General features: G+C 40.4%; 1 protein-coding gene across 5 annotated transcripts in view; it reads right to left on the reverse strand.

Moving 5' to 3' along the window:
* The window catches only part of Atg10 (autophagy related 10), a 244,070-nt gene extending 226,156 nt beyond the window's left edge, over positions 1 to 17,914 (reverse strand). For 2 of the 5 annotated variants that reach the window (XM_090331681.1, XM_090331677.1), the window contains exon 1: positions 17,401 to 17,513. In XM_090331681.1, coding sequence (XP_090187807.1) covers positions 17,401 to 17,451 — 51 coding nt within the window. In that variant the 5' untranslated portion in view covers positions 17,452 to 17,513. Of the gene's footprint in view, positions 1 to 17,400; positions 17,514 to 17,789 lie in introns of those variants that run through there. The other 3 variants (XM_090331679.1, XM_090331682.1, XM_090331678.1) reach the window with 3 other exon arrangements.
* Between the last annotated feature and the right edge of the window lie 1,816 nt (positions 17,915 to 19,730).

Here is a 19,730-nt window from a genome sequence, read left to right on the forward strand (position 1 = left end):
CAATGTTTAGTATGTATAAATCCTTGCTGTTATATTTTAGTAGAACCTAAAGTTATTTTTTTTTAAGTATCTACCAGGCACCAGTGGCTTGTTTCTATAATCGTAGCTACTCAAGATGCTGAGATCTGAGAACTGCAGTTCAAAGCCAGTCCCAACAGGAATTCCTAGAGGCTCTTACCTCACTTAACCACAAAAAGGCAGAAGTGGGCCAGGAGAGGTGGCTCAAGCCTGTAATCATAGCTACTCAGGAGGCTGAGATCAAAATTCAAAGCCAGGCTGGGCTGGCCTGAGACTCTTATCTCCAATTAACCTCTAGAAAACAGGAAGTGGGGCTTGGCTCAAGGAGTAGAGTCGCGCGTTGAGCTGAAGAGCTCAGAGACAGCGCCCAGGCCTAGACCTCATGACTCATCTAATTAATTACCTGCTTACCAAGTCTACAAATGTGGTGTGTTGAGAAATATCCATATATTTGTTATAGAAAGTTGTGTAAAACAGGAAAGATTGTTTATCAAAAGAGAATTTTAGATCACAAAGGAAATGCAAAGATCTGTTGCTCATGCCTCTTAATAAGAAAAGTTAACTCCAATGAATATCCACATACTGATTTGTCATAAGCATCCCAGGACTACTGTTTATTTCAATCACTATGCTAGATGCTTCATATCACCACTTAATCCCTACAACATCCCAGAAGTTGCTATAAACATCGTTCCTCAAATGTGAGACCTCTTTAAGGTCCTGAGGGTTAATCTTAGGACCTTACCATTTGAGACATGAATCATCTCCCCATTCCTCACATGACAAAGGAAAACCAATTGATTCAAGAATATCAACTATGTGGGGCTGGGAATGTGACTCAAACGTATAATATCTCAGTGGCAATGATCTGTTTGTATTACTTAATTCCCAAACCAGTGTACTGATTATTTGAATTTAGTATAACTTACATAAGGATATGTGTACTAATCCAATAATTACATATTAAGTATCTATTAAGCAGGAACTGTGTATAAAGGCAAAACAAAAATGAAAAATATATAATCCTTGCCTGGTAGGAGCTCATATTCTCACAAAGGTAAGCAACAAAACAAATACAGTAGACATTCTCTTAACGCCATTCAATAACATGTTGATTAATTGACAAATCTGTCTTCTCTGTAGAGCACTAACTGATAACTGCTGCAAGTTGATCATGAAGAGTCTTTTCCATCATCAGTTACATGTATATTTACAAATCATATTCTTTTTTTGATTGTTTTTGGTGGGTCATGGAGCCTGAACTCTGAGCCTGAGCATTGTCTATGAGCTCTTTAGCCCAAGGCTACTGCCCTACACCTTGAGCCACAGCCCCAATTCTGGTTTTCTAGTGGTTAATTGGTGATAAGAGTCCCAAGGACTTTAGTACCCAGGCTGGCCTTGAACCACAATCCTTAGATCTCAGCCTCCTGAGTAGCCAGGGTTATAGGCGTGAGCCACGTGCCTGGCACAAATCATATTCTTATACCATAATTAAATACTTTAAATATTAAACAAACCAAAATCTAGAAAATATAAGTTAAGAAGAAAGACAATTGTTATTTCTAGGGTTAGAGGTATCAGAAATTACAAAAGAAAATTTTAGGCCAGACGCAGTGGCTCACGCCTATAATCCTAGCTACTCAGGTGGCTGAGATCTGAGGATCAAGGTTCAAAGACAGCCCTCGCACAAAAGGACCTGAGACTCTTATCTCCAATTAACCTCTAGAAAATGGGAAGTGGGGCTTGGCTCAAGGGTAGGGCAATATCCTTGAGCTAAAGAGCTCAAGGACAGTGCCCACGCCCAGGGGTAGGGTGGTAGCCTTGAGCTAAAGAGTTCAGAGACAGTGCCCAGGTTGAGTTCAAGTCCCATGACCCACAAAAAAAAAAAAAGAAAGAAAAGAAAAGAAAACTTAAAAAAAATGATTCTAAAAGTAAAGGAAACAGCTATGATTCTAGGTATGAACAATGCAATTGAAGAGACTGGTAAGGGAAATCATCATATAAGCCCAGAACATTTCTTCCCAGCCAGTCTTCAAACAATGGTCTTTAGACCTCAGCCTCCATAATAGCTAGGATTATATGCCTGTTTAGGACTATGTACTTGTTTTATTTTCTTACAGTGCTTCAGACTGAACCTAGGGTTTTATGTTAGTTAAGTAGTCTATCATTGAGCTATATCTTCATCTTTATCAGATTTTTTAATAAACTGCTCAACTATCAATTCTGAAAGCACTGGAATTCTAGATAAATGTAAGGTGGTAATGAGAAACCTTTAATTGGGAGGGGTTTTTCTTTGTGGAAAACTGCATTCAGAGACTGGAACAGTGGTCTAAATAAGGGGGACAACATGAATCAAAGCTAATCAAGAAGTAGAAAGAAGTTCAAGACACTGAAACTTGATAAAAAAGAATGTAGTGAGTCAAGTCACATTTAACAGCAGTTTGTCTTTACTGGTGAAACAGAGATGCATGAGAAGGGAGTCAATGCCTCAAGTGTTATTAACCACTTAAAAAAGTGGGGGGGGGGGAAGGGGACAGGAATTTGTCCTAGTGGTAGAGTGCTTGAAGACCTGGGTTGGATTCCTCAATACCATATACATAGAAAAAGCCGGAAGTGGTGCTGTTGCTCAAGTGGCACAATGTTAGCCTTGAGAAATCCCAAGGACAGTGCCCGGGCCCTAAGTTTAAGCCCCAAGACTGGCAAAAAAAAAAAAAAAGTGGCTTGTGAACCACACAAGACTTCGGATTGCTTCCATAGGAAATAGTGAATCAGAGCTTGGAGTGGAAGAGATCAGAGTAACACATCACTGGGGGCTCTGTGAAGAATCAAAATAGCAAAGACAGAAGTCTGAAGGCAGGGGAAAAATTGGAAGGTATAGCAGCAGTATGATTGAAAGAGTATGGGCATCTACATCAAGGCAACGAAAGGGAGAAGAAAGATATGCAACGTAAGCTGTAGGATGAAGCCAAGATCAACTCAGAACTTCAAAGGTCCCTGTATAAAACAGAAAACTAAAACCATGAGCATGAATATCATCCAATTAGAATGTATATAACAGATTTTTAATAGGAATTCTGGAAGAACACAAAACTTTAAATATGGACATTGTGGCTCATGACTGTAATCCTAGCTACTCAAGAGGCTGAGACCTAAAAAATCAAAGTTAGAAGCCAACCCTGGCAGAAAAGTCCATGAGACTTTTATTTACTATTAACCAGCAAAAGGTAGAAGTAAAGATGTGCCTTAAGTGATAGATCACCAGCCTTGACTGAAAAAACACAATCAAGAGCATGAGGCTCAGAGTTCCAGCCCAATACCAGCATTTTAAAAAAAGGAGAGACTCCCAGCTCAGGAACCTGATATCTGAGGTTTGTGGTTTAAAGCTAGCAGGAAAGTTTGTGAGACTCGTATCTCCAATTAATCACAGAAAAAGTGGTACTGTGCATCAAGTTATAGAGTACTAACCTAGAGCAAAAGGGAAAAGCCCCCAGGCCCAAGCCCAGAGTTAAGCCCCAGGACAAGCAAACAAAATAAACAAAACTTTACACTAAATTTTATGCATAGCTATATTTTTCTAAGAAAAATTCATTATTTTATTGTCAACACACATTTAAGGATTCTTAGTCAAAAAGTTAAAAATGTGGGTGACTAGTGATAAGGGTAGTAAAACAAGAGAAACCTTCACAAAACAAACTTTTAATATTCTTACAGAGAAAGAGACACCAACAAAAGAATTATAGAATAAAGAACCAAGCACTGGGTGGAGATCCTAGCAAGGGCAAAGTTACTCAGGGATAAATATTTCCAGTAAGCAGGGAAACACCAAAAAATCACCCTACAACATCAAAACAAAAGAGCAACTATTAAGTACTAAAACATCCATGGAATTTGACACTGAAGCTGTCATTGGGTTCTAGGTGGGCTGTGTCAGAAAAGAGAAGCTGGGATTTGTTGGCTAAGAAAACAAAAAGTGAGGGCACTGTAAAAACTCCACAAACTAACTTTAAAACTTCATTGACTCTGAGAAGAAAGATGTGACATTGATAAAGATGCATTACATTCATAAACTGTCCTGTTGAATGGCAACTCCTCTGTAACTCCTCTGTATAGCTACTTAAAGATAATATTTTTTAAATGAAAAATTTTATATCTGATACACTTTATATATGCTTAATTGGTTATTTGAAATAACCAAGGGAAATCAAGGGGGAAAATCAAGTTGTGCAGGGGAGAGGGGGGAGGGAAATGGGGACCATGACATGAGAAAGGGTATCAATATTTGTGAAGTAATGCACCTTCTATCTGATGAATATAATGTAACCCTTCTATTAATTACAATAAAAAATATATGAAAAAAATGAAAAACTTTAACTTAATGTAGTTATAAATTGGTCATTAAAGTGGCCTACAGGCTTATGATGGTATTTTTCCTAAGAAAGAGATGTTTAAATTGATACAGAGGGCAAGTTGAAAATGCCAGAGATAAAGTGACTGGTAAAGTAATATCCTAAAGGGTTTGAGAAAGAATAGAGTCAATAGCAAAGAAAGGAAGATTTAAACAACACAACAGACACCTTGCCTTTTACAACTGAAGAAAAGCAATTGAAGGATAAATACAAAATTTACAAGTTAAAGTATGTAGGGACAGATGGGCAAGATGTGTTGTGGAGTGAGAGGACAGTGGGAATGGAGTGCCTGTGACAACGAGCATAGACATAAAATGGTGTGGGAAATGGGAAGTGAGACTTTAAGAATGAGTTGATAGATGCAAAGGCCCAGAAAGGCTTTGAAGTAGCTTGAACATGAATAAAATTAGAGCACAAAAGGTTCAAGAAATGATATAGCTTGGATTCTTTCTCTTTGGGGGAAGTACTGTGATTTAAATTTAGTGCCTCACACTTGATATGTAAGCATATTATCAATTGAGCCACACTCCAGTCCTTGGATTCTTTCTCCAGATGAAGATACTCAAAGCAGCTGCTACTACTGAATGACAGTGAGAAAAATCTACCTTGCCACAGTTTATAGAACTGAATTACATGAACCTCAAAGGAACACAGATTTGTAACATGAAGCTAAAGAAGCAGTGACCAAAAACTGGTGTCGGGCAAGTGGGGGTTACCAGCAATCTCCATACTTTGACTCTTGTTGGATACAGAAAAAATAAATAAATAAACCTCCTTCCCATCAAAATGTTTTTCAGAATTGTTTTTAAAAGTCAGCTTCCTTTTAAAGCAAGTTAGTGGAAGCAATGATCTGTGAAGAGACTATGATGCAAGATTTATATGTGAAAATTGATCAACATTATATCAACTCCTTACATCCAACCTGTAGATTCACAATGCACATTGTAGTAAGAACAATTTCACTCAAGTTTTCTCATGTCTTTTAATTACGAAATACATTTTCTTGTAAGCATAACTTTGGGAGTCCTTGTTGAACAACATGTTAGACAAATTAATCACTGCGTGGACATACATTAAAAAAAAAAGACTGTATCAACATTGTTAGGTAGTAATAGAACCCTTTCCATCATTCAGAATGAAAATGCAGAACTAGAATAAAAAGAGTGAAATGGGCCAGGTGCAGTGGCTCATGCCTGTAATCTTAGCTACTCTGAAGACTGAGATCTGAGCATCAAGGTTCAAAGCCAGCCCAGGCATAAAGACTGTGAGACTCCTACCTCCAATTAACCACCAGAAAACCAGAAGTAGAGATGTGGCTCAAGGGGTAGGGCAGTAGCCTTGAGCTGAAGAGCTCAGGGACAGTGCCCAGGCCCAGAGTCCAAGCCCTATGACAGACCCCCCCCAAAAAAAGAGTGAAATGAAACTATTAAAAAGTAATTTCCAACTGTAATATTGTAATACTGAGATAGTAAATCAAAGAAAATTGACTTTAACCAAGTATGTACTTCATGTCAGTAACCCTAGCTACTTGGGAGGCTGAGATCTGAGGATCATGGCTTGAAGCTAGCCCTGGGAGGAAAGTTCTTAATATTCTAATCTCCAATTAACTACCAAAAAGGCATTAGTGGAGGTGTGGCTCAAATGGTAGAGTCCTAGAGTCCTAGCCTTGAGCAAAAAGAAAATCTCAGGGCAGCACCCAGGCCCTAAGTTCAAGCCCTAGGACCAGCACACATACAAAGAGGGAGAGAGAGGAGGGAGGGAAGGGGGAAAGGAAGAAAGAGACAGAGAGAAAGAGAGAGAAAGTAAAAAGAAACAGAGAAAGAAATTTGGCATTAATTCAGAAACAATATATATTTATGGTATTTTTGACCCCAAACTTAATAACAAAATAGAACAAAAATGAAATAAAAACACTTCATTTCCAAAGCCCTCTAGTTACTTGAGATTTACTGAACTATTAAAACTATTAGTTGAAACAAAATTTTACTCAAAAGACTTAGTTTATCTAATTAGCAACATTCTGCTACTAGCAAGATGACTGAACATCAAAACACTAATTAATATTTGGTTGAATATTTTTAAAATATCTTAAGAACTGGGCTTTGCTGAAGGATGTTACATACAATAATACACTACTTGATTACAAAATTGGAAGCTGTACTATATTAAAAGGATATTGATCTCAACTTGAATCATCATAATGTAGCATAATGAGATATCACTGAATAATTGTTTTGCTCAAGTAAGAATATTTCAACTCATTAAAAATAAAAATATAATTCAATCATCATTTTGCATGTATTTTTCAAGTTGCTATACTCTCCAGTCCTGCATCAAATTCATTCAGTACTGAAGACAGAAATTATAGTCTTAAAACTTCCTCTATTAAAAAGGATGAAATATGGTCAAAATAGAAATACCTATGGCATTCTAAGCAAGAATAAGAATAATCCTTTTTTGGAACTTAGGCTCAATGGTTTCCCTCATTCGTCATAATCAGTAGAAACCTTGGGCTCTACTAGCAGAGATCTGCAATAAAGCAAAATCTTGATACATAAGGCCATATAATGTGAAGCTAATTGAAAGGACCTCCAGGATATTGAAACAAAAGCCATATAACGAATGATTGTTGTCCTTAATGTACTATGTTGTCTCTCATCTCCTTTGCTGTCCCTTGGTTATCTCATATTGGTATAGTATCTCACTTTGTTATCTGATATATTGAATTTATTTGTATTTGGATATTTGAAATTTGATAGGGAAGGGGGGAAAACCAAGACGGGTGGGGGGTATGGGGGGGAGGGAAATGGGTACCAAGACATGTGAAAGGGTATCAATGTATGTGAATTAATGCACCTTCTATCTGGCAAATATCATGTAACCCTTTTACTAATTACAATAAAAAAAGAATAATCCTTTTTTTTGTTTTGTTTTGTTTTTGGTGAACCATGGGGTTGAACTCATTCTTTAGTGTGCAGGCTGGCTTTGAATGGCCATCCTCAGATCTCAGCCTCCTGACTAGCTAGAATTACAGGCGTTAGCCACAGTGCCTGGCATAATCCTTATTTTGTAAGTGAAAACTCTCAGACATGTGAACTGCCTGAATTTCTAGACTTAGGCTAGTTTAAACTAAATTCAAATAGAGGTGGCAACAGAACATATCATAATCATATGCAAACAAAATACATCAGGGAATATAACTAAATTTCTCAGAACTTACGGTCATTTACAAAAAGTGTAAATATTACAGAAAAAATTCATGTATGTAAATATTAAAGAACTTTTTTTACTAAGAAAGGTTAAGTGATTTCCTTTATGCTTCTCCTTTCTGGCAAGAATTTCATGTTACTATAACTCTAGATATTCATTATTTCACTTTAAAAAAAAATGCAGCTGGATGAAGTGGTTTACGCCTGTAATTGTAGCTACTCAGGAGTTTGAGATCTGAGGAACAGTTAAAAACCAGCCAGAGCACTAAAGTCTGAGAGACTCTTATCTCCAATTAATCACTAGAAAAGAGGAAGTGGGGCTGTGGCTCCAGGGGTAGGGCAGTAGCCTTGAGCTGAAGAACTCAGGGACACCTCCCAGGCCCAGAGTTCAAGTTCTACCACCACCAACAACAAAGCAATTTCAAGCAGAGCATAGAAGCACAAGTCTGCAATATTGCAAATATTTGCAAAGCTGAGACCTAATGACTAGATCATTTGAGCCCAAGTCATTTGAGCTCAAGATTTCAAGACCAGCCTGTATAACCCACCTAGGCTTTCTCAGAAAGGGGGGAGAAGGAAGAAGGGAGACAGGAAAAGGGAAAAGGGAGAGAAGCAAGAGAAGAGGAAAGAGGAGACAGGAGACAGCAAACAGGAGATAGATTTCTAGCTAGGAAAGACAATTCAGCTTGAATTTATTTAGATTAATTACTTACCTAAAAGGGTCTCTCTTTTCTTTGTGCAGAATTCCTCAAATTTTAGAGAGGAAGTAAGGAAGCAGGGTACAAATTTAAATATGAAATCCTAGGCTCTAACTGAAAAGATTATCTAATGTAGCAGCCAAAAATAAATGTTTTAAAGTATTAACAAACATTTGAGAATTCTAGAACATTGAGACAAAAAAAAAAAAAAGAAAATGAATCATCCAGATGCTGGCTCAAACCTATAATCTTAGTTACTCAGGAGGCTGAGATCTAAAGTTAATCCAGACAGAAAAAAAACCCTGGCGATTCTTATCTCCAATTAACCAATGAAAAGCTGGAAGCAGGGCGGGAGCATAGCCAGTGGTAAAGCGACCGTCTAGCATGCACAAACCCATGGGTTCAATTCATTAGTACCACATGCTCAGAAAAAGCTGGAAGTGGTGCTATGGCTCAAGTGGCAGAGTGCTAGCCTTGAACAAAAAGTGTTCAAGGTCAGTGCCCAGGCCCTGAGTTCAAGCCCCAGGACTGACAAAAAAAAAGTGGAATAGGGGCCGGGAGTTTGGCCTAGTGGTTAAAGTGCTTGCCTAGCATGCATGAAGACCCGGGTTCGATTCCTCGGTACCACATACATAGAAAAAAGCCGGAAGTGGTGCTGAGGCTCAAGTGGTAGAGCTCTAGCCTTGAGAAAGTCCAAGGACAGTGCTCAGGCCCTGAGCTCAAGCCCACGACTGGCAAAAAAAAAAAAAAAGTGGAATAGGTGTGGCTCAAATGGTAGAGCATTAGCCTTGAACAAAAAAGCCAATCAATAATCTCATGTGATTACTGTATCTGACTTTGTTACTGGTATACTGTATGTACACTAATTTATTTGAAATAGGGAAGGGAAGAGGGAAAACAAGATTGGAAGGGGGTTGAGGGAGGGAAAGGGGGACAAAAACATGAGAAGGGGTATCAAGGTTCAAGAAGTAATGTACCCATTACCTGATCAATGTAACTGTAACCCCTCTATGCATTATCCTGACAATAAAATACAATAAAAAATGGAACTGCCATAAAAAAAAAGCCAACCAACAGTGAGGCCCTGAGTTCAAGACTCCTAATAACAACAAATTAAACAAAAATAAAGTGCATGAAGTGTCACATGCCTATAACCCAGCTTCTTGGGAAACAGAAGTAAGAGGATCAGGTCTGAGACCACAGACCAAAGAAAAGTCAAAAGATTTGAGGGTATGACTCAAGGGCAAGGACTTAACTTCAAATTCCAGTGCCAGGAAGGGAAAAAGAACAGTTTACCTACACCAGGAAAAAAAAATTACCCTCAGCAATCTTCTCCACAAGAATGAGCAGATAATATACTTTGTGGTAAACATTAAAGTAAATAAATGTAAACTGCATATTTCTGCTTGTATAGTATCTTTCTTCAATTCAACTTTCAAACCTATTCATCAATTGGATATTTTCCAATTCAGTTATAATCATTCAGTTGTAATCATTCCTATTCTCTTTTTCAGTATCAATACTTCTTTTTTTTTTTTTTTTGCCAGTCCTGGGCTTGAACTCAGGGCCTGAGCACTGTCCTTGGGTTTTCTCAAGGCTAGAGCTCTACCACTTGAGCCTCAGCACCGCTTCTGGCTTTTTTCTATGTATGTGGTACCGAGGAATCGAACCCGGGTCTTCATGCATGCTAGGCAAGCACTTTAACCACTAGGCCAAACTCCCGGCCCCTTCAGTATCAATACTTCTGTATGATTATTCTTATGCTAATCTGGGTGCATATTTAAAGCATATATGCTTATGTTTTAAACAGACACACTTAACTGAAGTATAGCATATGAGAAATAAACCACAAATGGTGAAGAATTGAGCTGATTCACCAATTCAAATTCTTCTGCTGTCTTTGAAGAATGCAACTTACAGAACAAACTCTGGACAGTACATATGATAATAAGCCCAGAACTAGAAACTGATAGGTTATGATTCTGACCAAAATCAACCAAGAAATAAGCAAGTACAGAAAATCTACACATGATAAAAGAAGCTATAATTTCAGCTCTAGTCTGAATATAAACAGATATGATTTTATACTACCAAATGCTCTTGCTTTTTTTCTTTGTGGGAGGGGAAGGATTAAGTAAATGGCTGGACATTTCATACTGGTAAAAAAATTATCTTAAAATATTTCTTGTAAAGTCTTTGTTCAGAGATCAATGTACCTTCTTGTTTCATTCATTTATTCAGCATTTATAATATCCTATTGCTTGCTCTGTATGTCTTCATGGAAAGAAATACCCAAATCTACCTACAAAAATCATGGAAAGCATCAACAAATAGAATTTTGAAGACTCCAATGCCTTATTTGTTTATTTGAAGTCAGGGCCTTGTTTACTTTCTTGTTTGCTTAATTTTTTGCTCTACAACTCATGGCTGGCTCTCTCCAATTCTGGCACTTTGCTAGTTAACTAGACATGAGTCTCTTGTGTTAGCTTCAAACCTAAATCCTCTAACCATAACATCCTCAGTAACAAGATTACAGCAAGAGCTATAGATGCCCAGCTTGAATGTAATTCTCTCTTTTGTCTTGGGGCTTGAACTCTGGGCCTTGGTGCTGTCCCTGAGCTCTTCAGCTCAAGGCTACCGCCCTACCCCTAGAGCCATAGCCAAGTTGGCTTTTAACAGTGATCCTCGGATCTCAGCCTCCTGAGTAGCTAGGATTACAGGCATGAGCCACTGCACCTAGCTTGAATGCAATTCTTGAACAACTGAATTTGAAATGTATGTAGGACCAACAGATAAAGACAAATACATTTCCAAAACAAGTAAAAGTTTTTTAAAGACAGAGCCTAAAAAGAGTATAAATAGAAAGATAACCATTTACATACAGGTAAATAGAGATGAAAAATGATAGATAAGTAGGAATGTAGGACATATATAATTTATAGCATGTAAGATGACCCCAGAAATTCAATAACAGTTCCTAAAAATGGCAGAAGAGGATTATGAATGTAAGTAAATGGTAGAACGCTTGTCTGCCATTGTCTGGGTTCAGTCTTCAGCAATGGGGAAGAGAGGAAGTTGAGGGAGAAGGCACAATAGAGTCTCCTTATTAGCTTAACAAAGTCTAGAGAATGTAACTCCAGGATTTCTCATGGTATGCTTTGAAATCTTTGACCACAACTTGACATTTCACTGTTTATTTCCAAGTATTAGAAGACAAACTAAGGCAGGTTAAAAATTTTAAGAGTTGTTTTGTAGCTGGGCATTCTGAGGTCTGCACCTATGATCCTAGCTACTCAGAATACTAAGATCATTGCATCAAAATTGGAAGCCAACCTGGACAGACAAATATGAGCAAATATGAGAGATGCAGCAAAATGTCCAAAGTAGAGATTTGACTTGTGCCAGCCATGAGCAAAAAAGCAAAAATAGTGAGAGCACAAGACTTTGAGTTCAAGCCCAAGAACTAGAGTTTGAGTTTAAAAGATTTTGAGTAATACTGATCCACAAACCAGGAAGCTTAAGAATTCGAGTAGTTTGAGACTTCACAAAAGCTACAAAGCAAAGATTCTTATGCCCAACAACATAAAGTTAAATATATGGTTAAAGAAGAGCAATAGCCTTATTTAATTCATTCCAGTGGAAAGTACTTAAGAGGTCAGCCTGTGGTTAAACCTAATTGTTGTTTTCTAGAATATGACAGTTTCCACTGAGTTCAATTTGTGTTTGCTTATGTGGGAACCCACAATGATGGAGTCTCCTAAGGCATTTGCTTCCCAATTGTCTTATCACGGGAAACTAGGATTTAGCAGAGTAAGTGATGTTTCCACATTTTCTTTGACCACCATGAATCCTAGAACTTAATCTGTGGCCTGCAAATGCACAAATGAAACAAAAATGTAAATCTCTTGAAATATACATTTTTTAACTCTTTTTTTTTTTTTTTGCTAGCCCTGGGGCTTGAACTCAGGGCCTGGGCACTGTCTCTGAACTTTTTTGTGTTGTTTTTTTAATCAGTTGTGGGGCTTGAACTTTGGGTCTGAGTGTTGTTCCTGAGCTCTTCTTCATCTCAGTGCTACTACCCTACCACTGGAGCCACAGTGCCACTTCTAGCTTTTTCTTTTTATATGGTATCCAGGGATTGAACCCAGGGTTCCATGCATGCTAGGCAAGCACTCTACCACTAGGCCCTCAAATATACTTTTCTGTGTATCTCACCCTAATCTTATCTAAGTTTCATATTTTCATGTCTCTGATTCATCATTAAATTACACATAGTTATGAGGTACCTCAAATACATTTTTTTGCCAGTACTGGGGCTTGAACTCAGGGCCTAGACTTTATCCCTGAGCCACAGCGCCACTTCTAGCCTTTTCTGTTTATGTGATACTGAAGAATCGAACTCAGGGCTTCATGCATGCTAGCCAAGCACTCTACCACTAAGCCACAAGATACAAATTTAAAATTACAAGCAAGGAAGAAAAGGGAAAGTAATAGAAAGAAAACATGATACTTAATCCCAGAATTATCTTGAGCTTTTGTTTACTTACAGGGTGTGGTGTAGGCCAGTGCTCTATCACTTGAGCCTTGCCTGCAGCCTTTGTTTTCAAGACTTTCTAACTTTCCCTGAGCTGGTTTTGTTACTTTTTTTTTTAAGAGTCTTTATTGGAGCTATAGTTGTCTGCAGGCATCCAATTTCATTTCAAAAACCTGCAGCCCTGAATAGCGCTTGCACCAAGCTCTTGAAGTCAACCTCTATAGCCTCAGCTTCTTGAGAGAAGAGAATGAAGAGATTACAAGCGTGTGCCACAATGATGCCTTGTTCTTTTCTTTTTTTGTCCCTTCCTCATTCTCCCTCACTCCCTCTCCCTCCTTCTCCTTCTGTCTCTCCTTTCCCAGCTCCTTTCCTTTCATAAGTACTGTGTGTTGAATTAAAGGCCTCTTGTTCTTGCTTAGTTGGTTTTTGTTTTTCAAGACTGACACTCCACCACTTTAGCGTCACCTGTACTTCTAGCTTTTCCTGGTTAACTGAAGGTAAGTGTCTCTGGGATTTGTCTACCAGACTTCAAACTATGATTCTCACATCTCAGCCTTCTAGGTAGTTAAGATTACAGATGTAAGCCACTGACTTGCCCCTTTCTTCTAACACTTTTAATATATAATATAGTTCTTTTCACCTGAGGGCACCAACTAGCAGGTGCTACTGGTGGGAAAGAGTAAAGAGTGTGGGGCCCGGGGGGCTGAGGAACATCCACAGTGGTCCATGTCCCTATAGGCAAGTCACAGACAAGGAGCCGATGGATCCTGATGACCCTGAGCCACCTACTCAAGGACATGAAGATCAAATCCTCAGAGATCTTTTTTCCCTGCCCAGGAATGAATCTGGGGTTTATCGACTCTTTTGCTGGGAACATATCTCAAGGATAAGATTGTGAAGAGATGCTGGGGAAGGAGCAGACACTTGCTGGTTACTGAACCAGGCTCGAGACATGTAGAACCACTGGGTACTGCCAACCTCAGTCTAGGAGTTAAATATTCCATGGAGGGAGCCATGGCTTTCCAGAAGATCACCATCATAGCCAAGCCCTTCACTGTCCCTATGCCAGAAAAGTGACTCTGGGAACAAAAGCCGTGACTCATTGCATGTAAGCTGCCAGGCCACTGAGGTTCTGTGGTGGTGCCACATCGCTGTCCCCAGTGCATCAGTATCATCTCAGAAACTATTCCAAAGAAGCTACTGCTGATGTCCAGCATGGCTGACTGTAACCCTGAGACCAAGGGCTGCTCTGCCACCCTGGATAATGTCACCACATCTACCTCTGATGCTGTCTCCAAGAACTACAGCTGCCTGAACCCTTCTCAAACTCTGGGAAAGGAACATATCCACCAAGTCTCTGTATCAGCAATTCAATGGCCATCATAAGAAAAACCCATAACACCATTTCCATGTGGAGTAAGTTCAAACTGTAGCTATAAAACAGGGTCTTTATTCAATAAAGTAAATTAAACCTGTTTAAATGTGTATGTCTATAGTACATAGTCTTTGCCTTTAATGGTTTGTAAACAAACTTATAATAAAGCTTCAACTGAAAAGAACATTAGAAAATTAAATACAAGACATAGTGGTCCACAGCTGTAATGCCAGCTACCTGGCAGAGGGAGGTAGGAGGCTGCATATCCCAAGGTTAGTGGGGGGTGGGGGATGGGGGAATTGGGAGAGTCCATAGTTTGAAAAATAAACTAAAAAAGCAGAAGGATATAACTCATATGATAGACAGTTTTCCCTTCAAGCTGAAGGCTGAGTCCAACCTCCAGTACTGAAGAAGAAAAGGAAAAAAAAGCAGTAAAAATCAGTGATAAATTGTACGGTCATTGTTTAATGAATTAAAATGGAACAAAAAAAGTTAGTATGGATTAAATCTTAACTATGTCTCAAAAACTACAGTGCTCAAACCTTTGTAGCATTCTGTAAGGTAAGTTACTATGATTTTCTCTATTTCACAGACGAGGAAATTGAGACCTAGAGAAAATAGGCAACTTTTCCAAAGTAATAACTCTTAAGGGGAGCAATATGACTTGAGGCAGTCTGGAACCAAAGCCTGTGCCCTAGAGGAATTAGATTTCAACTAAATCCAGGATTATAAATTGAAAGAAAGATACAGGATAGAAAAAACGATGGAAACAAGGAGAGACAGTGAATCAGGAACAGGTTGAAATGACAGCATGGACCAGTAAAGTGTCTGTCTGGAGAGAAGATTGAGGGTTACAGGAAAATCAAGGTGTGGGGGGAAGTTTATAAATAGCTTTACAATTCAAAGTAGATGCCATTAAAAAAAAAGTGAGCAATGAGAAATCATTATTAAGTTCCTGAGTTCAGAAATGATGACAAAAGATTTTCCTGGAAAGATATTATATGTGAAATAAGCCTAACCAAAAAAATTACCAATTACTCTTTTCAGATCCTGTAAACCTACTAGAGATTTGGGAGTGCTAGGCACATTAGAGGATCTTATGTATTTCTCAGCAACCTCTTTCTAAGAATGCCTTCATATAGAACCTGTTTCTCATCTATTAGGAGAATAATGGTTGAGGATAGGCCTAGGGGGGAAAAAATGTGAAGCCTTTCTGAAAATTAACTAAAGAAAAAAACAAAAGAGGCCTAATTGAAAAATAAAGTAAAAACAGGGCATGGTTCAAGTGGTAAAGTGCCAACCCAGCAAGCATAAGGCCCTGAGTCCAAACCCAGAACTATACCAATAGCACCATAAACAACAACAAAAAGTTAAAATTTCTTCCAGCCATAGTAACACATTTGTAACATCTGTACTTGGGAGGTGAAGGCAGGAGAATCTAGTGAAGTGAGATTCTTTTGTTGGCCTTAGGCCTTGAACTCAGAGCCTGCTTGCTGTCCTTGAGCTTTTTTGTTCCAGGATAGTGCTCTACCACTTTGAACCACAGTGCCATTTCTTATTTTCTGATAATTGGAAATAAGAGTCTCACAGACATTCCCACCTGAGCTGACTTTAAACCTTGATCCTCTGTCAGCCTCCTGAGTAGCTAGGATTGCAGCTATGAGCCACTGGTGCCTACCTTGAGATTTTTTTTTAATATAATAGCCTAAAACATTATGCCTAGATCAATTGTTTTACTTTCTAGGAAAATCTCTAAACCTTGTCAAAATCTCTTAAGCTTTTCAAAATTTAAATAGATCAGTTGGTGACAAGAACTGGACAGAGGAAACAATCTTGTAATATTCCATATTCAAATAAATTTAGAATTATCTCTACTAGTTTCAATTATATATATATATGTATATATAGCCTAGGCTTGCCTCAAGCTTGAAACTGGCCTTGCCTCTGACTCTTTTGTGTTGGTATTATATAGGTTTTATAGGCAGGAGCCAATACACCTAACAATAAAAATATTTTGTAAAAAATCTCCATACCCTGCAAGTTTAATTTTAATATCTCAATATTTAAGTTTTACTTTTTTTTTGGTCAAGAGTTTCTGCCCATATTTCATCTTTTGTAAGAATGTCTGCTTGGAATCCTAAAACAGGCCCTGAGTAGCAATATTTAGTTCTCAAGAGTACTTTGAGGGAGGAAAACAAGATTATTGGGAGGAAGTGGGGGGAAATGGAGATAAAAACATGAGAAGGGGTACCAATGTGTGAGAAGTAATGCACCTACTATCTGCAGAATATAACTGTAACCCCTCTATACATTACAATAAATTTTTTTTGAGTACTTTGTTCTCCAATCCTAAAAGGCATCAACTTTTTGTCGCTGAAGAATGGAAGTCTTTGTCAATCTATAGTATTACTGGAACGAAGTGAACCTCTGGCAAAGATCTGAAACAGTAAAGTGTGTTCAAAAGCGTTTGAGGGAGTAAGTTAAAATACTGAAGACTGATGGAGCACAAAGCCTATGGTGGGGCCTGTAGTGTGACCTAATCAGAAGCTAAGGTTGGAGGACATCTTGATCCTGAAGTTCCAGACCAGCTTGGGAACAGAGAGAAAACTCTGCCAGGCACAGGTGGCTCACACCTGTAATCCTAGCTACTCAGGAGCCTGAGATCGGAGGATCATGGTTCCGACGCCAGCCCAGGCACAAACGTCCCTGAGACTTTTATGTCCAATTAACCACCAGAAAACTGGGAAAGTGGTAGAGCACTAGCCTTGAGCTGAAGAGCTCAAGGACAGAACCCAGGCCCTGAGTTCAAGCCCCAGGATCGACAAGACAGAAAACTCTCCGAGAGGAAGAGATGGAGAAAGAGCTTCAATATTGTGGAGCTAGATAACAAAAAAGGATTAGTATCATATAAAGCAACAAAACCGCAATCTCTTTTCCTTCCTAGGGAGAAATAATTAGCATCTCTCTTAGGGAAGACATATCATTCCAGTGCGACCCTGGTCAATAGTATGTCAAAGAAAGCACCTTCCCTAACTGATCCTCAGGCGGACCTGACGTGCCATGGCCCTCTAACGACCCTATCTTACTGCCAAGATTTTCATGATTTCTGTTTAACCACAACGAAGAGTGTGGGGGTCAATTCCTTTAAACCTGCCCCTACTTCATGGCTAGGTCTTGAGGAGGGTGTGGGGAGCTCCTCTGTCACAGCCATTGTTTCGGCCTCACGTGGACAAAGGCTGGCTTTCCCTGAGATGTTAAACGCCAGGTAGGAACCCTGGAGGAGGGGGCGGCCCTGGACCGCGGCAGGAGTGGGGAGTGGCGGGGAGGGGACCGGCGCCCTCCCGTCGTCCTTCCGCGTGCTGCCGCCCCCCCCCCCCCCGCCGCCGCAGCGAGGCCCGCGTCCGGCCTGCCGTTGGAGCGACAGGAGCCGGGCGGCTCTGCGCACCGCGCCCGCTCGTCCGTCCTCCCCGTCCGTCCATGGAGAGGGGGTGACGGCCGTGTGCGAAGCAGGCTCCCGAAGCCGCCGCCCCGGACTGCAGGAATACTCACCCCGCTCCGCTCCGCCCGGTCCCCGCTGCCGGGGCGGGGCGACGGGGCTGAGGGAGGGGGGCGGGGAGAAGGCACGGGCGTGCGGGAAGGCCACCGCCTCGCCACCGGCCTCCGAGGGGAGAGCCGGGCGCTCGCGGGGCCCCGTGGGGAGGCGAGGCCGCCAAGGCCGCGGCGGCGGGAGGGGTGGGGAGGGGGAGACAGAACCCTCCAGGAGAGAGCCCCCTCAGGCGCCGTAGGGGGGGGGGGGGAGGCCGGCGAGCAGAGCATGCGCACAGCGCTTTTCCGCGCGCGGTGCGGCCCGCTCTGCGCAGGCGGGTGACGTGGTCGGTAGCGCGCTCCCGGATGGGGCGGGGGAAGACACCTCCCTACCGAGGGCGTGGACCAGCGCCAAGGCCACGCCCCCTCGTTTCGCAGGCAGTCCTTTCCTCCTCCCCACCCCCCGCCCTGGAGGGGGACCTTGAGAGTGCCCTCCGCTGAGGACAAAGGCAGTTGGATGCTTGGAGCTAAGGAGCAGAGGGCAAGCTGACACTGCGGGGACGGCCGCCAGCAGTTTCGAGAGTGTCTGCACCTTGTCCTCCAACAAACTAATGTCCGGGATAGAGAGAGGAGACCATGGGAGAAGAGTAGAATGAGAGCGATGGTATGTGATCACTAGGGCTCCCCTAAGAGCTTAGAGCCACACCAGTAAGCACACTGCAGAAGTGCCCCCAGAGTCCCCCAGCCTTAAACTTAAGGATGAAGCCAGAAGTCAGGAATCTGAGTACTGACAGTCTGTGGCATATTATATACATTACACATCTATATGGCATGCATTGCACACATATTACATATATATTACACACATGGGGCTAAGCTAACTGCGCAGTTACTGTAAAATAAAAAAGGTTTTCACTTGCAAAAATAAGGATGCTTTACTTTGCATTGTGCTTAATCGTTTAGAAATACTTCTTTATAAACTCATTGTGCCATATTAACTAAAAATCCACATTTGCGGCCGGGAGTTTGGCCTAGTGGTACAGTGCTTGCCTAGCATGCACGAAGACCCAGGTTGGATTCCTCAGTCCTACATACATAGAAAAAAGCCAGAAGTGGTGCTGTGGTTCAAGTGGTAGAGCTCTGACTTTGAGAAAGCCCAAGGACAATGCTCATGCCCTGAGCTGAAGCCCAGGACTGGCAAAAAAAAAAAAAAAAAAAAAAAAATCCACATTTGCTCTGGAGATTAATGTATCATGACTCACCTATCAAAGATGAGGAAATGAAGTAAATTAGCTAGTTTCTCTCATTGTATCTTTTATAGCAAAAGATAATATAGGCCTGTTTGTTTACCCTACAACACTGAAGTGTTTGAGGGACCAGGCATGGTGACTGATATCTGTAATCCTAGGAAGACAAATTTTTTTTTTAATAAAATGGAGGTTTGAGAAGAACACATTCTCAGCCTTGTGTTCAATGGTCCAGTGGCTCCCAACTGTAATCCTAGCTACTTAGGAAGCTGAAATATTAAGGATCTTGATTTGAGGCCATCCCAGGCAGAAACATTTGCCAGACTCCACCTCCAAACTAACCAATAAAAAGCATTTGGAAACATGACTAACATGGTAAAGCACCAGCCTACAAAGGATAAGACTAAGTTCAAATATTGATTGGTACCACAGAAAAAGAAAAGAAAAAAAAAAAGCTGGTACATCTGTCATCCCAGCAACATGTGGGAAAGATCACAGTCTAAGTAGACGGTCACATAAATGTGACTTACTTTTTAAGTAACTCAAAGCAAAAAGAGTTGGGGCACAGTTCAAATGGTAAAACACCTTCCTAGCAAATATGTGGACCCAAGTTCCAACCCAGTAATAACAACAGCAAAAAAGATCCCGTTTATGATCCTTAGCCCAAATGGACTAGAAAATCATGGAATTATAAACCCAAACACAAAATACAGAACAT

Source organism: Megascapheus bottae, chromosome 4 (genome assembly GCF_031878675.1).
Source record: "Megascapheus bottae isolate mThoBot1 chromosome 4, mThoBot2.hap1, whole genome shotgun sequence".
NCBI classification, from domain to species: Eukaryota; Metazoa; Chordata; class Mammalia; order Rodentia; family Geomyidae; genus Megascapheus; species Megascapheus bottae.